This window comes from Chiloscyllium plagiosum, chromosome 20 (genome assembly GCF_004010195.1).
Source record: "Chiloscyllium plagiosum isolate BGI_BamShark_2017 chromosome 20, ASM401019v2, whole genome shotgun sequence".
In the NCBI taxonomy this organism is placed as follows: domain Eukaryota; kingdom Metazoa; phylum Chordata; class Chondrichthyes; order Orectolobiformes; family Hemiscylliidae; genus Chiloscyllium; species Chiloscyllium plagiosum.
In genome coordinates, this window is record NC_057729.1 from 40,106,434 (window position 1) to 40,127,950 (window position 21,517).

At 38.3% G+C, this 21,517-nt stretch overlaps 1 protein-coding gene and 1 long non-coding RNA gene across 3 annotated transcripts in view; both read left to right on the top strand.

Annotated features, from left to right (window-relative positions):
• Positions 1–8,658, top strand: part of LOC122560192 (disks large-associated protein 4-like) — a 589,090-nt gene extending 580,432 nt beyond the window's left edge. For both annotated transcript variants that reach the window (XM_043710586.1, XM_043710587.1), the window contains 2 exons: positions 3,221–3,373; positions 6,979–8,658. In XM_043710586.1, the coding sequence (XP_043566521.1) occupies positions 3,221–3,373; positions 6,979–7,197 (372 nt within the window). In that variant the 3' untranslated portion in view covers positions 7,198–8,658. The remainder of the gene's footprint in view (positions 1–3,220; positions 3,374–6,978) is intronic.
• A 3,533-nt stretch (positions 8,659–12,191) lies between these two features.
• LOC122560195 overlaps positions 12,192–21,517 on the top strand; it is a 61,039-nt gene continuing 51,713 nt past the window's right edge. Inside the window, exons 1-2 of the long non-coding RNA XR_006314691.1 lie at positions 12,192–13,716; positions 13,803–14,187. This is a non-coding gene — a long non-coding RNA (uncharacterized LOC122560195). The remainder of the gene's footprint in view (positions 13,717–13,802; positions 14,188–21,517) is intronic.

Sequence of the window (21,517 nt, forward strand, 5' to 3'; positions counted from 1 at the left end):
ATTAAAACGGCTCATTCCTCCACCTTCTCAATGCTAATTTGTTCAAGTTTATTCTCCCCTGATTTTTATACTCAGACCATCTCTTTCTATAGTAAATACAGATGCCATGTACTCATTCAAAGCATTGCCTTAATCTCCTGGCTCCGGATAAAGTGCTACTTTGGTTCCTCCTGGGCTGTACTCTTCTGATTATCCTCTTACCCCTAAAACAATTCTAAAATGCCTTTAGATTTTCCTTTTATTTTACCTGCCAGTGTCTTTTCCTGCTCCCTCTTCAATCTTCTAATTTACTTTTTTAAGTAACCTTTGCTCTTCCTATACTCCTGTAGGACTATTGCTATTCTTAGTCATGGGTAGCTGCCATAAACTTGCCTTTTTTTTCTTATCAACTCTTGTGCATTCTTCTAGCATTCCACGGACTTATCAGTCCCCCTTAACCTCAATGGGAATAAGTTGGCTCTGTACTTCTACTCGTTCCTTTTTTGAATGACTTCTGCTTATAGATTTCCTTACAAGTAGCCACTCTCAGTTCACTTTGACCAGATCCTGTCTTATCATAAAATTGACCTCCTCCCAGTTCATGACCTTTTTATTCCTGTTCAACTTTGTCCCTTTTCATACCTACCTTTCAATCCTAGAGTCAATGCTCCCCCAATTGACACTTCTACCATTTGCCCAACTTTGTTCTGTACAATTAGGTCAAACTGCCCTACCTACATGCTGGCTTAAAAAGATCTAATTTTTAAAAATTCATTCACGGGATGAGGGTGCCACTGGCTAGGCAGCATTTATTGCCGATACCTAATTGCCCAGAGGGCAGTTAACAGTCTGCCACATTGCTGTGGGTCTGGAGTTACATGTAGGCCAGACCAGGCAAGGATGGCAGCTTCCTTCCCTGAAGGACATCAGTGATCCAGATGGGTTTACCGGACAGTCGACAATGGATTTTATGGTCATCATTAGACTCTTAATTGCAGACTTTTGTTGAATTCAAATTCCAATGTCTGCTGGAACAGTCCCGAATGATTTTAAATTTTCTAATCACATGTCTGGTAATGTCAGACCTTGGGTGCAGAAAGATCTAGTGCTGGCAAAACTGAAACACCTGGCAGCAAGGGGGGAAACCAAAGGGCTGTCACAACCAGAACTGAAACCTTTTTAGACCCGGAGAGACCAGATCACAGAAGTGGATGGCATATTATTATGGGGAGCAGAAGTGACTATCCTCAGCAAAGTTCATTGCTAGATACAGGCTGAACTCCATTAGGGTCATCCAGGGTTGTCCAAAATAAAAATGGTGGCCAGAAGTTGTATCTGGTAGCCAGGTTTGGATGCGAACATAGCTGTGTTGATAGGGCAGTGCCCAGAGTGCCAACAAAGAGAACAGTTACCGCCAGCAGCTCCCTCACATTTGTGGAAATGGCTGAGCAAATGCTGGACTCAATAATATGTAAACTACACAAGTCCTTTCATGAGCTTGATGTTCTTAGCCATTGAGGACGCCTATTCGAAGAGGCTACACATGCATAGAGTTGATTCATCAAACACTTAGACGACAATAGAAGGCCTGCATACATCTTTTGCTATATACTTTCAGACTCCAGAAAGTGTTAGTCACAGGTAATGGGGTCATTGTTTACCAGCAGGGAATTTGAGCATTTCCTCAAGTCAAATGGCATTTGATATACAAGGACAGTACCATACCATCCACCATCCAATGGTCTGGCAGAAAGAGCAGTCCAAACTTTGAACACAGGCTAAAAGAAATAGCCTACAGCTTCACTCCATAAAAAACTGTCTTGGTTCCCATTCGATTACAGGATCACTCCTATGCAACTTCAGGGATAGCTCCAGCAGAGTTGTAATTAGGGAAAAGACACCATACTAGGTTAAATCTGATCTTCCCGGGCCTGGGTTAGGGGGAGGGTGAAACAGAATCGTGAACACCAGTGCAGGTCACAAGACCCCACTAAATTTATTTCAGGTGACAAAGTTTGGTGTACGAACTATGAGAATGACCCTGCATAGGAATGGAGGGTCTTCATAATGGAGCGGGTCTGTGGTTCAGTTCTGCTGTTTGAAATTCTTCATTTCTTTTCAAAATTGATTTGATAGTTCAGACTCCATGTTCAGCTACTCCATTAAACTGAAGATATGATGACAAACTTGTGATACTTTGGAATCCAATGACTTCTGGAAAATACTTGAAGTATCAGTTTGCAAAACGTGGTCTGTTGAACAACTATATGTTGAATTCCTTGAGTATCAAAAATCTCTTTCAATGTTATCATGACTGTTTCTGTAATCAAATTATACACTTTCTAACTATAATCTATCTTGAAATATAGTTGATAATCAAATATCACTTGCCATTGAATACAAATAAATCCATTCACATGACTTGCTTACAAATTTATTTGATATGTATGGTTGTCTATGTTCTGACCAGTATGATGTCTACATTTGGCTATTGGAAATAATTTCTTCAATATAATTGAAATTATTTGATATTCTGGACCACCACATTGATGATTAACAGTCCAGTGATAATGCCACTAGGCCATCGCCTCCCTTATGTATGTCTAAATTTAAATTTATATGTACATTGTATATGTAGAGTGGTAAAACCAACAGAGGAAGCTACATGATTGCTCAATGTGCAAATTCAGTAAATAACCTGATCCTGAATCATGAAGATTAGGGTGTAACCATTGATTCCTGACAATCCTGATTCATAAGGTTGTAACAGCTGACCACAAATATTAAAATTGATGATGCAATGGTTGCTGCTTCATCCACATCCTGTGATGAAGTATTTCCTTTCCCAACAATCCTCCTTGCTCTACAGTACTTTTAATTTTATGACAATATGGCAAAATCAGCTTTCAACAGCTGTTGTAGTGCAGTGATAGTGGCCTTACCTCTGAGCAAGGAGGCCTAAATTCAAGTCCTATGTGCTCCAAGAGTATGTAGTAGCATAGCTGAACAGGTTTGATTAGAAAATACCTTGAACATTGAATGCTGTACAAATTTGGTTGCTTCTGAAGCACAAGTGTGAATTTAGGGTGAAGCAAATTTGGCCTGAATGCAAAGTCATTCATAATCAAATTCTTTGCCAACAAAAGCATGAATTGGAGAAGGAAGAGACAAGTCAATGAAAAGGAAAGAGGAGCAACACTTCATAATCTTGATTGTCACTTTTGTGCTTATGCTTTTGTAGAATCAAAATGCAAACCCACGACCGACTGCACAAGATTTGGCTGGTTTTTGGGACATGTTGCAGCTTTCCATTGAAGATATTAGCTTGAAATTTGATGAACTTTATCATCTTAAAACTAATGACTGGCAAATTATTGAAATGCCAGAAAAGAAGGTAGGTTACAATTTTATCTCAAAATTTGATGTGTGGTAAATGATATGCTTTGAATATAACTATGATATTTCTATGTGGAGAAATGCACCACAGCAGTATAAATAAATGAGTTTATAATAGATGTTTAAAGAAGGATGGAAATGCATTGGAAACAGTTCAGGAAGGTTTAGCAGACTAATAATAGGAATGGGTGGATTGCCTTATGAGAAAAGGTTGTATCTGCTGGAGTTAAGAGTAAGAGGTGACCTGATTGCAACACTGAAGCTCTTCAGTTTTAATAGGCTCGATGTTGAGAGGATATTTAATTTTGTGGGAGAATCTACAACTAGTGATCATCCATTTAAAACCATGAGGTGATATTTGTTTAATTTGCAAGTCATAAGTCTTTGGAATGCTCTTCCTGAAAAGTGGTGGAAGTAAAGCTATGAATATTTTTAAAACTGAGGTGGATGAATCCTCAATGAGAAAAGAGGTGAAAAGTTATAGGATTTAGGCAGGAATGTGGATTTGAGGTTACAATCAGATCAACGATGATATTAATTGATGAAGCAGGCTTGAAGGATCAAATCGGATTTTGGATTAGTGGTGCTGGAAGAGCACAGCAGTTCAGGCAGCATCCGAGGAGCAGCAAAATCGACGTTTCGGGCAAAAGCCCTTCATCTGCCTTTATTCCTGATGAAGGGCTTTTGCCCAAAACGTCGATTTTGCTGCTCCTCAAATGCTGCCTGAACTGCTGTGCTCTTCCAGCACCACTAATCCAAAATCTGGTTTCCAGCATTTGCAGTCATTGTTTTTACCTTGAAGGATCAAATGGTCTATTCCTGCTCCTTGTTTGTACATGTATATGAAGTATAAAGAAATACAAATTAATATGTCCACTTAAGTTTAGTGTGATCTGATTTTGGGGCAAAGGGATTTGGAGTGTGGTGCTGTTGACTGAAACTTGTGGTTTGTCTTGAAATTCACCTAGCTTATACAATAAGGACTGCACATTATTATTGGATGCTGTATTTTTCAAGTTGTGAAAAGATAGAACTTTCATACAGTACTGTTGGCCAAACAGTTGGCAAAAGGAAATACTCAATAACGCTACAGGCAAGAATATTCATCGTTGGATGCTGGGCTGAGCTATTAGTTAATCTTTGATGAAGAGCAGGCAAGTTATTCCCAGTAACCTAATATTTATCTCTCAATCAACATCACTAGCATACAATATCAGGTGATTATCACATTCCTGTTTATGGAGTCTGCTACATGAAAATTAACTGTCATGTGACAGAATTTCAGAAAGTATTTCATCAGCTGTAAGGTGCTTTGAGATATTCTGAAATTGTGTAAGGTGTGACATATTTTAGTAACTAATGGCTGGATAAATATGTGCTCACTAAATAGTTTGCACCCAGAATTTGAATTTAATTTCCTTTTCTGCATTTTTAACATGTTTGTGAAATTGAAAACGGATGGTTAGGATGAAAATTTATGCTTTGAATCCACTAATCTGCACAGAAGGTTTGCAGAAAAGTGGTATACTATCCACTGAATAATTATTTTAACGGTACAGCTGATCGACTAAACCTATGTCATTGGTTTGTACATTTTCAAAACACAATGCAGTATCTATGGAAGATATTTTATTTCAGGCCAGTAGTTTGTCAGAGACCCAAGCTCATCACCCTGAAATGTTTCCAACATTTTTCTGTTTTTATTTCATTTGAAAGACCTCAAGGTGCAAACATTGCAGTTATTCACTACTTGATGAGCAATTAATATTAGAATATCTGAAGCCAATGTTTTCTATGTCTTTTCCAAGATCTATTTCTTAGCTACAATTCTATTCCTCTCCCCGGCACAGTCAAAGATTTAGTTAGTCTGTTCATATTTAATGTCATACTTAATCTCACGGTGAGCTTCAGGCCTCATTTGTGCCATCACGAAGATTGTCAATTTCCACACCTGAAGATTTGCTTGACCTTGCACTGTCTCAGCTAGTCTGCCATCATCCAATACTATTATTTCCTCTGGACTCAACTGTTCCAATACTCCTGACTGGTCTCCCACATCCTGTAAGCTAAGGTAACTCAAAGCTCTATGACCTGTGTGCTAACTCAAGTCCCACTCTCCTGCCCTTGCTATATTTGTTGAATTGCATTGACTCCCTGGCATGCGATATCTTGATTTTAAAATTCTTGTTCTTGTTTTCAAATCCCTCCGTGGTTTTTCCCCTCACTAGCCCTGTAATCTTTTCTAACCCCACCGCCCCTCCCGAGAAATCTATGTTTTTTTTCTAGCTTCTAATGCATCTCCCTGGTTTGAATTGCTTCAACATTGATGGCTGTGCCTATTATTTCACCCACAAAATTCTGGAATTTCCTATCTACACTTTGTACCTTGTTTTTCACCTTTAAGACATTTCTTAAAACATGCCATTATCTGACCTAAAACTACCTTGTGTCGCTCAGTTGAGTTTTATAATGATCCTGTGATGCACTTGGGATACTTCTTTATGTTAAAGGATCCACAAGTTGTTCCAGTATCGATGAGTTTAAATCCAGTCTGGTTTGACCTTGAGAAGAATAAAGTGAGTCACCTGGAGGAGGAATTGTTTGAAATACTGAGATCAGGGCCAACACTGAATTTGTACTACATTTGTAACTCATGTATGAATATCAGGAACCATTTTCTAACAACTTTAAAGTTGCATTGCAATAAATCATGATGCAGAATCAGTTTATTTGTGCATAAATTCTGAAAATTCTGTTCCTTTGGATATCTCCACTTGTCAAGGGACGTCTGTCAGTGACAGGTAGCACAACAGTTTCACTACTAAGTCTAACCTGGTGGTGGCATTGCTATTTTCTGCCCTTGCATCTAGTATTTTTAGATTAGATTAGATTACTTACAGTGTGGAAACAGGCCCTTCGGTCCAACAAGTCCACACGACCCTCTGAAGAGCAGCCCACCCATACCCATTTCCCTACATTTACCCCTTCACCTAACACTATGGGCAATTTAGCACGGCCAATTCATCTAACCTGCACATTTTTGGACTGTGGGAGGAAACCGGAGCACCCGGAAGAAACCCACACAGACACTGGGAGAATATGCAAACTCCACACAGACAGTTGCCTGAGGAGGGAATTGAACCACAGTGCTAACCACTGTGCCATTGTGCTGCCCACGTCGTATTGATGGCGCTCCTATCTATTCTTGAGGTAATGGGGACACTACAGTGTCAAGTGTGTTTGGAAATACTGTACTTTGGTTGTGCTTACTACTTCAGCTTTCCTTGATTTGGAGATGCCGGTGTTGGACTGGGGTGTACAAAGTTAAAAATCACACAACACCAGGTTATAGTCCAATTAAACCTGTTGGACTATAACCTGGTGTTGTGTGATTTTTAACTCAGCTTTCCTTGGTATTGATTTATTTTTTACATTACAGAATTGCTGTAGATTTCATTTCTTCAGAAATTAGCTAATTATTTTGAGGAGAAAATGGTATGCCAACAAATCCTAGTAAACATTTTGATACATAATGAGACAGCAAATTTTAACCTTGATTAGAATAACAGCATTCATTTTAATATTAGTATTTTTTTCTCAAAGGAAGAGAAAAAGCTGCCCCCGCCCGTGCCAAAGAAACCAGCAAAGGCTAAGACTCCTATAAATCGTGAAAAGCTAACCGATTCAGCAGACAAGCAACGTCAGGAAGCTCGCAAGCGATTAATGGCAGCTAAACGAGCTGCATCTGTACGACAGAACTCTGCAACAGAGAGCGCAGATAGTATTGAGATATATGTCCCTGAAGCACAGACCCGGCTGTGATGTGGAGTAGATCTTTTGTACACCGTTTTTGGCTAACTTTAAAATTTCAGCAGTTTGTGCGATTCTACAAGCAACATTTAGCACCAAGTAATAGAATGCAATGTTTATTAGTATATATGGCATTGCTATTCAACAGACTATTAAAATCCTTTCTTTCTAAATGTTAAATCTGATCTCATCGGTGTGTATATTGGTTGCCATGCTTCTCTTATCATTTGCATGGCTTTCTCTTATCCATCACAGTCAATTTTTCCGTACAGTAAACAAATTGCTTTGCCTCAATAGCAAATGGTGTTTTCTCTAGCATATACAGGAAAAGGACTGGAAAAAGTACATCAACAATTCTTCATTAATTTAACTGTCAAAAATTTAAAGGAAGATGAAGTTTCTTTGAATAACCAAACCTGAGCTCAATTTTATTGGGTTGTTGTTACTTTTGATCTAAAAAAAATGTGCTCCTGTTTGCTGACACAATAGCTTTTCGGAAGATGCTTCCATTGGCTCTGTAAATTTGGATTGCTGCTGCAAAATGATGTAAACCTCTACCATTCAGTAGAGCAAAGCAATAGAGCATTTCAATGTTCTCACATTTTTCAAAATGTACAGAAGTGACGTAGAAGATATGACTTGGAACCATAGAATCATTTTATGAAAGAAGCACATGCAACCAAAAAGGTTTTATCGAAACTAATCTAGTTTTAAAACCTTTTCAGATGTGATCTTGGATTTTGCAGCCAAAATTTTAAAGTATTTGTCTCATTTGTTACGGTTACTTCCTGAATCTAGTAGTAGCTTAAAGTGGTTGTTTATATGTAGATAACTAGTTAAAATTTTAAGCATTCAGATGAAGATAAATTATGGAGAGAAACATTGTGTTTTGATTGACTTAAGAATCTGTTAGGTGCAAGTGTCATGTTCAAAAAAGTTGATGAACATTCATAAAAACGTGAAAGAAGCACTACCTAATAGCTTTTGTCCAAATATACTTTCTATCGTGTAATAGTCTCCATTATTCCATCTCTGTGTGACATAGTGTCGTGTTTCGAAGATTGCCAAATGTTTGTCAACCATCTTTTTATTCTGTTTCTTTTAATGGCTTTTAGCAGAAGAAATAATTAGTTTTTGACATTCAAGATGCCATTACTTAAACATTAAATTCATGAGCAAAATATTTTAATTTCAAAAGATTTAAATATTTAAAATCTTGATTAGTTATAATGCAACTATGATAAATCTGTATCTGTTGTTTAAAATTGTTACTCATGCTTTTTTTCTCATCTGAGGAATTGATTTTCGGCACTTGTGCCCAAGACTGAATGCATTAGGACAAGATCACATTTTACTAGAGATAGATGAGATTTGTTACTCATCACTGAACTGTCATTGTTGGTGGACTGTTTTTTTTTTAAAAACAATATTTTCCATAAAGATGTCTGGAGGCAAAATAGCCTTCTAGCTTGAGTTTCTTTGTGATGGTCTTTCTTTTATAGGTATAATGGAACTTTCAGATAAAATAATAATCCATAAAATACCATAATTCCACAAAGCTTAATCCTCACTATAATTTTCTATGTATTTTTAAAAATCCCCAGAATGCTGCGTTCAGCTCTGTGACTCCTGACTTCAGTGTCTCTAACGTTTAGACGGCTGTTGCACCAATTCTGAATTACATTCCTCATCTCTGCTCCCATAAGACTTTGCTAATTTTCAAAACCGCGCACACACCACACACACACACATATATTCAAATAAAGAGTACAGAAGAAACTAAACAGCTGGCATTTTGCTATAACTGAAGCACACCAAAGGAGTGGTTCATAATTATTTTTAGAACAGTATTTTACTGTTACTAAGTGCTTCACATTCCATGGTACAAAAATTGTACCTGAAAGTGGTTTAGTATAACTCATTCCTATTTTACATAACTATACCATTAATATATGATTCATCTACTTTCATTGTCTTTAACAGAAGTATACGATAATCAAATTTTGTGTATAATTTTAAACAAGGTATCATAATGGTATTGTATATAACATCTTAATTTGAACGGGAAAATGTTTACTTCGTAGCTACAACCTAGAATGAACTTTTTGTAGAGGCTTGATAAATGAGATTGTGGTACTGGGTGGTGGTAATATTTCTCTTTATAGTTTGGGATTATTTCTACCCAGAATGATGAGATGAAACTCTAGTCTATCTAATCATTGTTGACTGTTCTAAGAGAAATGATATGTTGGTTTTATTGGTATGAAAATGAATCTTAAATTTACACTTATTAGTGTCTTTGTGCCCATCATGTGACAGGATCAATGAAGAGAAAATTCTGTAAACTAATTTATAATCCTAAGTACTTCCTGTTGGTCTGTAGTAAGAAACAAAGAAAAGGTTACACAGTAACTAAGTTGAAGTATTTGGGTGATCATATTATTAAGACAAAGTAAAGGGAATTACACTATTTCAATGACCTTGAAATACCTGATGCTGCCACTAAATTGTTACAGTCTAAAGGTCTTCCACTCCCTAGCACCAGTATGCCTGAACATGAGTACAGAAAGTTGTGATGTTTGTAGTTACCTCCCAGTTGGTGCATTTGAGTAGACCAATGCCTTTTATTGCCAATGCGCACGCTCGCGCGCGCGCTCTCTCTCCCCCTCTCTCCCCCTCTCTCCCCCTCTCTCTCCCTCTCTCTCCCTCCCTCTCTCTCCCTCTCTCTCCCTCTCTCTCTCTCTCTCTCATGGAATAGGTTGCTGCACCATTTCAGGCACATTGTGGCAAGACTGGAATCACATGTAGGCTAGATAGAATGTATTTTATGATTTTATTCCCTAAAGGGCATTTGTGAGCAGCTTGGATATTTACAACAATCGATAGTTTTGTGGTCACTATCACTGAAACCTTTCAATTTCTTTTATTCATTCATGGAATGTGGATATCACTGGCCAGGCAAGCATTTATTACCCAGACCTAGTTGTCCAGAGGGCAGTCAAGTGTCAACCACATTGGTGTAGGTCTGGAGTCACAAGTAGGCCAGACCAGGTGAAGACTGCAGTTTCCTTCCCTATAGGACATTAGTGAACCAGTTGGGTTTTTCTGATAATCGACCATGGTTTCATGGTCATTGCTAGATTCCTAATTCCGAATATTTATTTAATATAAATTCCATCATCTGCCATGGCAGGATTTGAACCTGGGTCCCTAGAAATTTCTAGGGTCTCTGGGTAAACGGTCTAGCGCTATTACCACTCGGCCATCACCCCTCCCCCCAAGAATTCCAAAATGATCAATTGAATTTAAATCTCACCAGCTGCTCTTGTGGGATTTGAAGCCATGTCCTCACAGCCAAGGCCTCTAGATTGCTTGTCATATGACATAACTTTAGGCTACCATTTACTCTCAAGTCATATATAGTGCTCAGATTGACAATTGTTGTATCAGGCATATAGATATTAATTAGCAAGTAATTACATATCATTACAATTTCATTTTGCTGTAAACTTGTTTTTAATTTGCTTTTTTTCACATTCCTGAAGTGTTAATTTTTAATATAACAAAATACTGGAGATGGTGGAGTTCTGAAATGAGAACCATAAAAGTCTGCAGGTCAGACAGCTTTCTGTTAAATTTTAGCTTTTGATATGTCTGGACTTTTGTTGATACTCTAATTTTGCAATGTCATTTTGCACATTTAATACAGTTTAATTGCATGGTGGTTCAGGAGGCAGCTAGAGAGCATTGGGGATGATCAATAAATGTTATTCTCACCAGTGGTGCACCTCTCTAATTAATACTTTTTAAAAAAATATATAAACTATTTGACAGACAAAATCCTAATAAATAAGTTTAGCTGAATGCCAAGAATTTGCCTTCAATTCCACTAAGATAAAAGCAGCAGTTAAAGGAGTATCAGTCCAAACATTACGCTGATTTGATTAATATTTTTCAATATTTTAATGCAAGCAAAATAAGCTTGTAAAGTATCTTCAGCTTTTTATGATATAATACAATGGTTATTTCAGATTTTAGTATATTCGGCATAAGCACTTTATTTTAAAATGACAATCATTGCTGCAGGCAAGACATCATTGTAATGCAATCAAGTCAGCATTGACAAGCCTAGGCAGTTCACAACTTTTTTGAAGTGTTCTGCTGTGTATTTCCAACAAGATGCACAGTAAGGACTTTTCATGATGAGCATAAGGGCTAACCCAAATGATGAATTGCTCAATATGTTTTTATGAGAAGTGTTTGTAAGTAATGTTGATTAAACACTGTGCATTAGTTGTCAGAGGACTGGAGTTTGCAGTAAATTTTAATGTTTTAATACTGAATGTCACATAATTTAAATCCATTATACATCATCTATAAGAGCATGAAATACGTATTCCCAAAGAAAGCATTTTGAATATTCTAAGCACTTGAAGCAAAAGTCCTCTATCATAGCATTTCTATAAAAGATAGTGGATTGTATAAGTTTGATTTTAGCATAAGGTGCAATTTTTGCCTTGCTGCATTGTCTTTTAATGATCTATTATCAGATCTATTAATCACCACATAACAATTCATTCTCCATCAGTTATGAACTCTTGCTTTGAGTTCGTATGTTTATAATATGGCCAATTAGAAATCTCAGTTGCTTCTATATATTGCATGCAGAATCAACTGCTAAATACAGTTTGCAGAGAGTTATTCGAGGGAACTGAACAGTTTATGGATTTTATCTGCCTTTGGAAATGCAGCAAATTCTAGTGTACGTTAGAGTTAATGTACCTTGATTAGGATTTGTTAGAACTGATACTGCTCCTGTATTGTGCAAATTCTTGGGGTGAAAAAGCAATGGTGTAGTTGGATTTTTAGAAGGCAATTCTGGTGGTTAGTGTGTACATCAAATAAAAACTTTCACTGATTAGTTCAGTGTTGGTATTTGCTCATTACTGGAAAAAAATTTCATAAATTGGTGAATTTGATTAGAACAAACTCAGTGCAATAAATAATCTTTACTTCTTCCCTTCCCCATTTTTCATTTAATCCCCACAAGTAGTCACATTAAATAAGATAATGATGAAATTAGTTTAATTACTAACTGAACTTAGGCAGTATTTGACAGTGACCTATCATAAATATGGTAAACATAATATAGTTGTGAATTCTTGTATAGTGTTCGGGTTTCGATAATGTGCAGAAAAGGGACAATTTAGTCAGAGATACCAATGTCGTGAATAGATTAAACACTTGTTGAATTCCAGCCTCTGGTGCACAACCAATTGGAAACAATCTAATTCTTGATTTTAATCAAATTATTATGATTACAATTTAATTGCCATATTTTAAGGAAAGTTTTATATACCCACAATACTTGAAACGTTAACTATTGGAAACATTTTTATAAGAATTACTTGTTCTTCGGTGGAATTGCTCATGAACAAAAATGAAATAAAAAATTCTGTATCATCTGTCTTCACAGAAGTTCCTGGGTTTGCCCTAAGTCTTTGTCTGTTCCTGTATTGTGTTTCTAAACTTAGTCTCCATTTGTATCCCAGAAGGCATCGACATGACGACTTGTAATCTCTGATTATTTCTTACAGATCAGTCATTTCTCTTCTGTCCATATCCTACATTTTGTGTATCGTGATCATGACTGTCGGTTCCACATGTTCATCGATGATCGCTTGCACCACCCCTTCATCCCTTTGATCACTCCACTGTGCAGTTCGAATGTAGACTAATGAGTTTCCGGCTTCCTCCAGCTGAAGCATTGGGGAAGACTGAAGCTGCCCCTGTCAACCAATGTGCCTTTCTTTTAAAAAAATCTATTAACTTTGTTCATTACCGTATGTAAAAAAAAAAAATAACCTCCAATTCAATCTTGCAATGAATTTCTAAATCTATTTTTATTTTAGCTCATCACTTCACAAATAACCTTTTCCGTTCTTCGCGTGTTCTTTGAGCTGTGTTCATACCTCTTTTACTCAGATCCGCATTATCATCTGACATTTTCCTACAACCAAGGAGCTAGCCACCACTTTGGATTGGCGTATTTGTTTATGCTATGATCTTGTAAGTGAAGTTCATGCAAACGTGCAGTACTGAAAGGTCTACAGTACGTTTAATTAATTGAACTGTGGCGGTATTTGAGTTACCAGTCAGATTATTTTGCAAACTCGTGTCTAAATTCTGGTTTGATGGCATTTACAGTATATTGGATGATGTTCCGCTTCATACTTTCGTTATTGGGTTATACAATCTGCCAATCATCCTAGTCATTTTCATCTCAGCCAATTGAATAGCAAACCGGCCCTTTATTTCCCAAGGGGGCGGTTCTTGACTGGAAATCAGGCATTTTGCTGAAAAGTTATAATAGAAAATTGCAAAGGGGGAAAGAAAAGTCGGGGTGAACGCGCGTAATAATGCTTCTCCTCTTGAGTGTCATAGCAATGATTTGGAGATTAAATTTGAATTCTGGGAGATTCCGTGGCCAACGTGGATCCTTGCCTAAAGAATCGAATGGATATACATAGGGTAACTATGTTGTTGCCTTTGCTGCAGTTTTACCTAATTAAACGCGTGTGATTCTTAAATATGCGTGTTTTGTTTCTTGAATTTAGAAAAACATGGTTTTGTGGACGCAGTGGAGAGAGCATGTACTGCATATCCGTATCGATGTCATAGTTCGATTTCTGCAGTTTGGAGAAGGGGCGACTCAATCATTGTTCATCATGGTCAACAGGCTGTTACAACTTAACAAACAAATTGGACGATAGATTTTTAAGTAATTATATAAAATAAGGAAAACCTTCCACTTTGGGTTCAAGTTTGAAGGTGGTAATACTGTACTAAGCAGATTCATACAAAATCGCCTCCGTTATGCTGTTAGTTTGTTTATAAAGTCCATTCAACTCAGTTGTGCCTTGGATCTTAAATCTAAGAAATACATACTTCGCCATTAATAAGTAATATTTGTTGCATCCGGAGTCGGGAAAAAAACCCAAGGTAAGGAACGAGACTTTGCACCCTCAAAGTTGACTTGTATACAGTATTGGCACAGTACAAGTGTTTCAAAGTCCGAGTGAATCAGTCTGCTGGAGCCGGTAGGAGAGGTACAGTTCAGAGGGACTAACCAGTTCAAGCACTGCGTGGACAAAGTGATTGCGTTTCGCATTCAGTTTCAACTTCAGGTAGAACCACAGTGCAACAAGATTGCTTCGGATATGTGAAGTAAAGGGAAGGATGCTCGTGTAATGCTCGGTTCGAATGTTTTTAACTGATATTTGCCCTCAGTTGTCCGCGTTTCTGATTGCAGGACACCTTTAGCTACTCTCAACATGGATTCTGGAGCTTGAATTGTAATTTTTGTTTTGAAACGGAGGCAGATTTTCTAAAGGTAGTTTACCTGCTGTAGGAAGAGTGCAACAGAGTTCGAGAAACAGTTGTCAAGTCAACTTATAATGTTAAAAATATATTAAATGGATTTGGATCTATATCGATTTGTGATGAGACGTTACCGAAAGGCAATCTGACAGTTCCAACTGATTACATCTGTACCATCTTTCCACTTAACGTTGTTTAATTAAGAAAAGAAAGTCAGAACGAGCAGAACTTATTCTGCCATTTCAGTTTTCTTGTCCTTGTGAAAGCAGATAAGTTTCTAAAATCAAATTCTCAAAGTGCCGTGGAAGCCAAAGTAATACTCATGTACAGTATATAATGCATGAAGACACACTAAAAAGTTAATCTTCTGTCTAAAATAAAAGCTATCTTGTGTCCTGAACCTGGGTTCGATTGGGCAACAGTCTATTTGGAGTTTGCACATTCTCCCCGGGTCTGCGTGGGTTTCCTATGGATGTTCCGGTCTCCTCCCACGGTTCAATGTGCAGGTTCGGTGGATTGGCTTTGCTAAATGACCCCATAGTGTCCAGGGATGTGCAGATTAGGTGGATTATCAGCGGGAATTCAGAATTATAGTGTGGGTCTGGGTGGGATGCTCTTCAGAGGATCAGTGTGGACCCAATAGGCAGAATGGCCTGTTTCAGGAATTTTATGATTTTAATATCATGCAGAACCATAATGTATTAATCTTTCTAACAGCAGAGAGTTGTTAGTATTGTTTGTGTTAATATCCTCATTTTTGAATAAGATAAGGTAGGTGTTTTCAGTAAATGCACATATTCATACCTGTCATTGCAGTTCATATGTCGTAAATATTACAAATAGGACTCAAGTAATGATGGGATGTAACAAGAACAAAAGTGGCTTTACTTTTCCTCTGAGAGACAATGCATTATCTATCCTTTATCAATACTTTATCTTTTGACCTAGTGTCTCACTCAAATCTAACCCAGATCAGTGGGGAAAACAGTCTTGTCTCTCTGGGTAAATGGGTCCGATCAGAAATGAACTTTGGTATCAGCACAGACTGCATTTTCCATGAATGAACAGCATAAACTGTTCCTTGTTTGGTACTAATTACAAAAAGTAAAACCAAGATGTTTGTTTTGAAGCTGAGGCAGAGTAAGGGAGTTTTAAATTGAAAGTGGTGTTCTTGATGGAGAAACAAAACTGCAACTTGACCATGACTAAAGTGAGAAAGAATAGTTATGAAGATCATAAAATATTGATCATAAAGTGTAAAGTACATACATTATCAAAGTCATAGAGTTGATAATTTTTCTTTAATTCACTCTTCCTTGAATATAAAGTAGGAGTTCATCTTAAATGTTGATTTAAAACCTTGAGAATTGTGGCAAGCTAAACAGATGGCATCATGTATCTAGAGTTCAGACAGAATAAATGAAGAAAGATATCACAGTCTGTGAAATGAAATGCAGAGAAGTGTGAAGTGATATAATTTGGTAGGAAAATGGGTAGAGGTAAAATAAACTAAATAGTACAATTTTAAAGGTGATCCATGAACAGAAAGATTGAAAAATGTATATACTATACAAAAATGCTGTTAGCGTGAAGTAATCAGAAATTAGAAAAAAAATGCACGAAATGCTAAACTATCATAAATTATTGGATAGGCCTCCGCTGCAGCATTGTATTCAGTTATTGGCACATAGGAAGGAAATCAAAGCCAGAGATATCGTGAGTAGCATGGTGGTTCAGTGGTTAGTCAGGAACCCGGGTTCGATTCCTGCTTCAGATGACTTTGTGTGGAGTTTGCACATTCTCCCTGTCTCTCTTCCTGTTTCCTCCCAAGTCCAAATATGTGCAGATTAGGTGAATTGGCCATGCTAAGTTGCCCATATTGTTCAGGGATATGTAGGCTAGGTGCATTAGTCAGGGAAATGTAGAGCAATAGGGTAGGGGAATGTGTCTGGGTGGATACTCTTCGGGGGGATTGGTGTGGACTTCCTGGGCTAAATAGCCTGTTCCATACTGTAAGGATTTTACGATGATGCTGAATGGTTATCTGTGTGTCTGCAGAATAAATGTTTCCCCTTGAGGTAGGAATAGGGAGTTCTAAAACCAAAGGATACCGTCTCCAAACAAGGAGCTAGCTATTTAAGATTGAGATGAGAAAGAAGTTTTTCACTCAGGAAGTGAATCTTTGAAATTCTCTACCCTTTGGATCCGTGGAAGCTCACTGACGCGCTTCAGACAAATATCCAGAGATTTCCAGTTACAGTATAAATGATATCCAGTGGATCATGGAAATAGTGTGGTAAAACAAAATTGAGGCAGATGACCATTCATCTCGAATGGTCTAGCAAGCTTAAGGAACTGAATAGCCTATTCCTGTGTCTGTGTTTCTATGGTAGTAGAAGTAATGGACTTAAGTCTTGTGGAGATAATAGAGAAGGTTTGTCTGCTTTTCTTCAAATGATAAAGAGTAGGAGGAAGATAGGATGACGGTTGTAGTTGTTGGAGATCAGCAATCTCAGATCCAGGACATCTCTGCAGGACTTCCTTAGGATAGTGTCTTGTGTCCAACCATTTTCAGCTACTTCTTCAATGACCTTCCTGCCATGACAAGGTCAGAAGTGAGGATATTTGCTGATAATTGCACAATATTCTACAGTATTTGCAATTCCTCAGATACTTGAAGCAGTCTATGTCTAAATGCAAATATCCAGGTTTGGGCTGAAAATTGACAATTAACATTTATGTCACGCAAATGCCAAGCAATGACCATCTTCAATCTAACCACTGGACCTTGGCTGCAATGGCATTACCATCACTGAATCCCCCACTATTAGCATCCTGAGGGTTACTATTGATGAGAATCTGAACTGGACTCACCATATAAATACAGTAGCTACAATAGCAGGTCAGAGGCTAGGAATATTGCAATGCATAACTTACCTCCTGACATCTCAAAGCCTGTCTACGATCTATAAGGTACAAGTTAAGAGTGTGATGGAATTCTTGCTGCTTGCATGGATGAAATCAGCTCCAACAACACTCAAGAAGCTTGACATTATTCGGGATATAGCAGGCTGCTTTATTGGCACCACATCCACAAATGTTCAGCCATTTCTCCACCAACTTAGTTGAAGGAGTGTGCACTATCTACAAGATGCACTACAGAAATTCGCCAAAGATCCTTAGCACTTTTCAAAACCACGATCAATTCCATCCAGAACACTACCCCCTACAAGTTCCCCTCCAAACCACTCATCACCCTGACTTGGAAATATTTCACCATTCCTTCACTGGAAATCTCTCTCCAGTGGCATTGTGGGTCTGCCTACACCACATTGACTGTAGTAGTTCAAGAAGTCAACTCAATACCACCACCTCAAGAGCAACTAAGAACAGACAATAAATGCTTGCACAGTCAGCAATGCCCACATCCTGCAAGTGAATAAAAAAGGTGATTTATTAAAGATGTTTATTGAAGGTTTTGAGAGAGTAATAAGGAGAAATTACTTCCAATGCTAGAAGGATCAAAACAAGAAAAAATTAGATTTAAGGTGATTAGGAAAACAGACGGAGGTAAAATCAGCCAATTCTTTTTAACAAAGATGTGATCTATAATTCACAGCCTGAGAGTGTGATGAAAGCAGATTTAGTAGCAACTTTAAATATTAAATTAGATAAAACCTGAGTGAACAATATTTGCAGGGCTGTGGGGAGCAGAAAGGACAGTAGAATTATCTAAGTAATTCTATCGAAGAACTGCCGGAATGACCTTCTTTTGAGCTGCATCATTCTTAGATCTGAAGAACAGTGGTAATGTTAAAACCTAAAGAATCAAGAGAAGCTTTCAGTGGAGTGAGTTTGGTACTGGAGTTAAGGAATGGAATGTGATCAGAAATACATATTTCATTGTATTCAAGAGTGATAGAGGCAGATGTTACGGTATTGCTCCAAATAGGAAAGTGACATCCAAACCTTGGATATACTTGATTTTTGTATTTGAGTCAATTTATTGGGAATAATAATGTTTATCACAAAAGAAAAACAAGGACTGCACTAATTGCAAAAGTGAAAAGGGTCTCAAATTCTGATTTGAAATCAAAGATACAGAGCGATTAAAGGTACTTTTCATTTGCCCTTTTTTTGCTAGAAATCGTTTCCTTGGTACACGCCTTTTTTTCCACAATTGGACAATGATGTTTTAAGATTATTGTAATGATCTTCCTCATACTTTATGATATTTTATATGTGAGAATCATATTGCTGAGTTAGGAAACTAATCCTGTATGTCTCTACTATGTCCACTTTGGCCTGTATAGTTATACTGGTCTATATGCTGTATTAATGTGCCTCCTCGCTTGCTATAATCATATGACCTAACTCATGAGCTGCTGACTAGAGGCATCTATCTCACAGCCAGTTCAATAAAGACACAGTAGAAACCAGACTTGCAATTTTGGAGAAGATTTGTAGTTCAGGTTGTAAGTTTGCTCGCTGAGCTGGTAGATTTGTTCTCAGACGTTTCATCACCATGCTAGGTAACATCATCAGTGAGCCTCCGATGAAGTGCTGGTGTTCTGTCCCGCTTGCTATTTGTCTGTCTTGGTCTGTTGTGGTGGGTGATATCACTTCTGGTTCTTATTCTGAGAGGTTGAAAAATGGGTTGAAATGGATATGTTTATTATTGGATTTCCAGTTTGAATGCCAGGCCTCTAGGAATTCCCATGCATGTCTTTGATTAGCCTGTGCTGAAAATGTGTTGCTGGAAAAGCGCAGCAGGTCAGGCAGCATCCAAGGAGCAGGAGAATTGAAGTTTCGGGCATGAGCCCAAGAAGGGCTCATCTGCAGTCCTCACTTTCTCCTTTGATTAGCCTGTCCCAGGATAGATGTATTTGTTGTGTTTCATAATGACAAGGGTGTCATCAACACAGCAGACCCAAAGCTTGGGTTAGACCTTGGAAAGGGCTGTTAATTTTAACTTCTGCATAACAGCTTCTGCTCAGAGTCCTGATATTGGTGATCCCACAGGCATCCCACTGATCTGTTTGTAGGTCTTGTCGTTGAAGGTGAAGTGGGTTATGAGGCGCGGGTCTACTAGTTTGAAGATGCTGTCCTTGCTGATAGAGTTAATGCTTTCGGGGTTTTTGTCCTTGGTTCGTCTAGCAGTGAGGCCAGTGTTTCTTTGGCCAGGGTGATGTTTACTGATGGGAATAGGGCAGTCACGTCGAAGGAAACCATGATATTGTTGTCCTCTATCTTGGTATCTTTGAGAATGGATTCCTGGGTGAAGTGGATGGAGTGGTTTGAGTCTTTTACTGGGTGTTTCAGTTGGTGTTGCAGTTCCTTTGCTTGTCTGTATGTCAGTGTACTGGGAAGTGAGACTATGGGTTTGAGATGGGTGGGGGGTTGAATCCTTATGTACCTTTGGTAATCCATAGAAACAGGGTGTGTTGGACCCTTCAGGATTCATTCTTTGGAGGTATGTTTTGTTAATTTCACCTGTCTTGTGAAGTTTCCTCAGGGGCTGCTGTAATACGCTTTTCTAGCTGTGGGGTTGTGTCCATTGCCACCTGTTGGTAGGTATCGGTATCTGCGAGTAGTGTGGTTGCTTTTTCAATTTATGGTGTCCTGTTCAGGATGATGGTCATGTGCCCTTTGCCTGCCAGTCGGATTACAATACTTCTGTCTTTTCTGAGTACTTCCAGGACTTTCCAGTGTGTTGAGGGTGTTCCCTTCTTTCTTGCTGCTTAGTGTTGTCTGATGGCCTGCTGGATTTCTTCTGTAAGTCCGTTGTCTTTCAGGGTCAATACCAGTGCTGCTAGGAAGTCCTTTTTGTCCACATCGCTGTGGTTGAAGTTCATCCCTCGTTCTAGGACGGCCTTTTCCGTATTTGAGAGTCTCTATCCAAGTCTCTGAATTGTCTGTGTTATTGCTGTGCGTAAGCTTGGCCAGATTTTCTTGTAGGGCTAGTCATTTCTTTGTCTTGGTCAGCTGTTGTTTAGTTTTGATGGCTCGTTCTAGCATACTTGGCTATTCATGGTCAGTCGTGTTAGAGCACGGAGTATTTTGGCGTGAAATTCCTTGTTCATATTTGTGGACTCTGTTGTGAATATCATTTATCATTATCATACAGAATCCTGCGACTGTTCTGTTCTGCTGTTCTTCTGGCTTGTGGGATGTTGAGCGGTGGTTTGTATTTGACACATTGCGGTAATACCTATTTCCTGAAGCATTTGTGTAGGAAGTACAGTTGTTGGCCGCTGGCGCACGGTCAAATGGCGTAGGTTTTCCGTCTTCAGGCTAATTTGCGCACATTGCGCCCAAGATGTTTGCAATTTTGGAGAAGATTTGTGGATCAGGTTGTAAGTTTGCTCACTGAGCTGGTAGATTTGATCTCAGACATTTCATCACCATGCTAGTTAACATCATTAGTGACCCTCCAATGAAGCGCTGGTGTTCTGTCCCTCTTGCTATTTATCTGTCTTGGTCTGTTGTGGTGGGTGATATCACTTCCAGTTCTTTTCTGAGAGTTTGGTTAAGTGAGTTCCAAATCGATATATTTGTTAATGTTAACAAGTTCTAGTTTGAATGTCAGGTCTCTAGGAATTCCCGTGCATGTCATTGTTTAGCCTGTCCCAGGATGGATGTACTCTCCCAGTCGAACCGGTGTCCCTCTTTGTCTGTGTGTATGAATACTAGTGATAGTTGGTCATGTCTTTGGCGGCTAGTTGGTGCTCATTTATCCTGGTGGCTAGTTTCCTTCCCGTCTGTTCAATGTAATGTTTGTTGCAGTTCTCGCAGAGTGTTTTGTATATGACATTCGTTCTGCCGGTTGTTGGTACAGGGTCCTTTAAATTCATCAGGAGCTGTTTCAGTGTGCAGTTAGGTTTGTGGGCCACATGATGACTAGGGGCCAAAGTAGTCTGATCTTCATCTCCGAGATGTCTTTAATGTATGG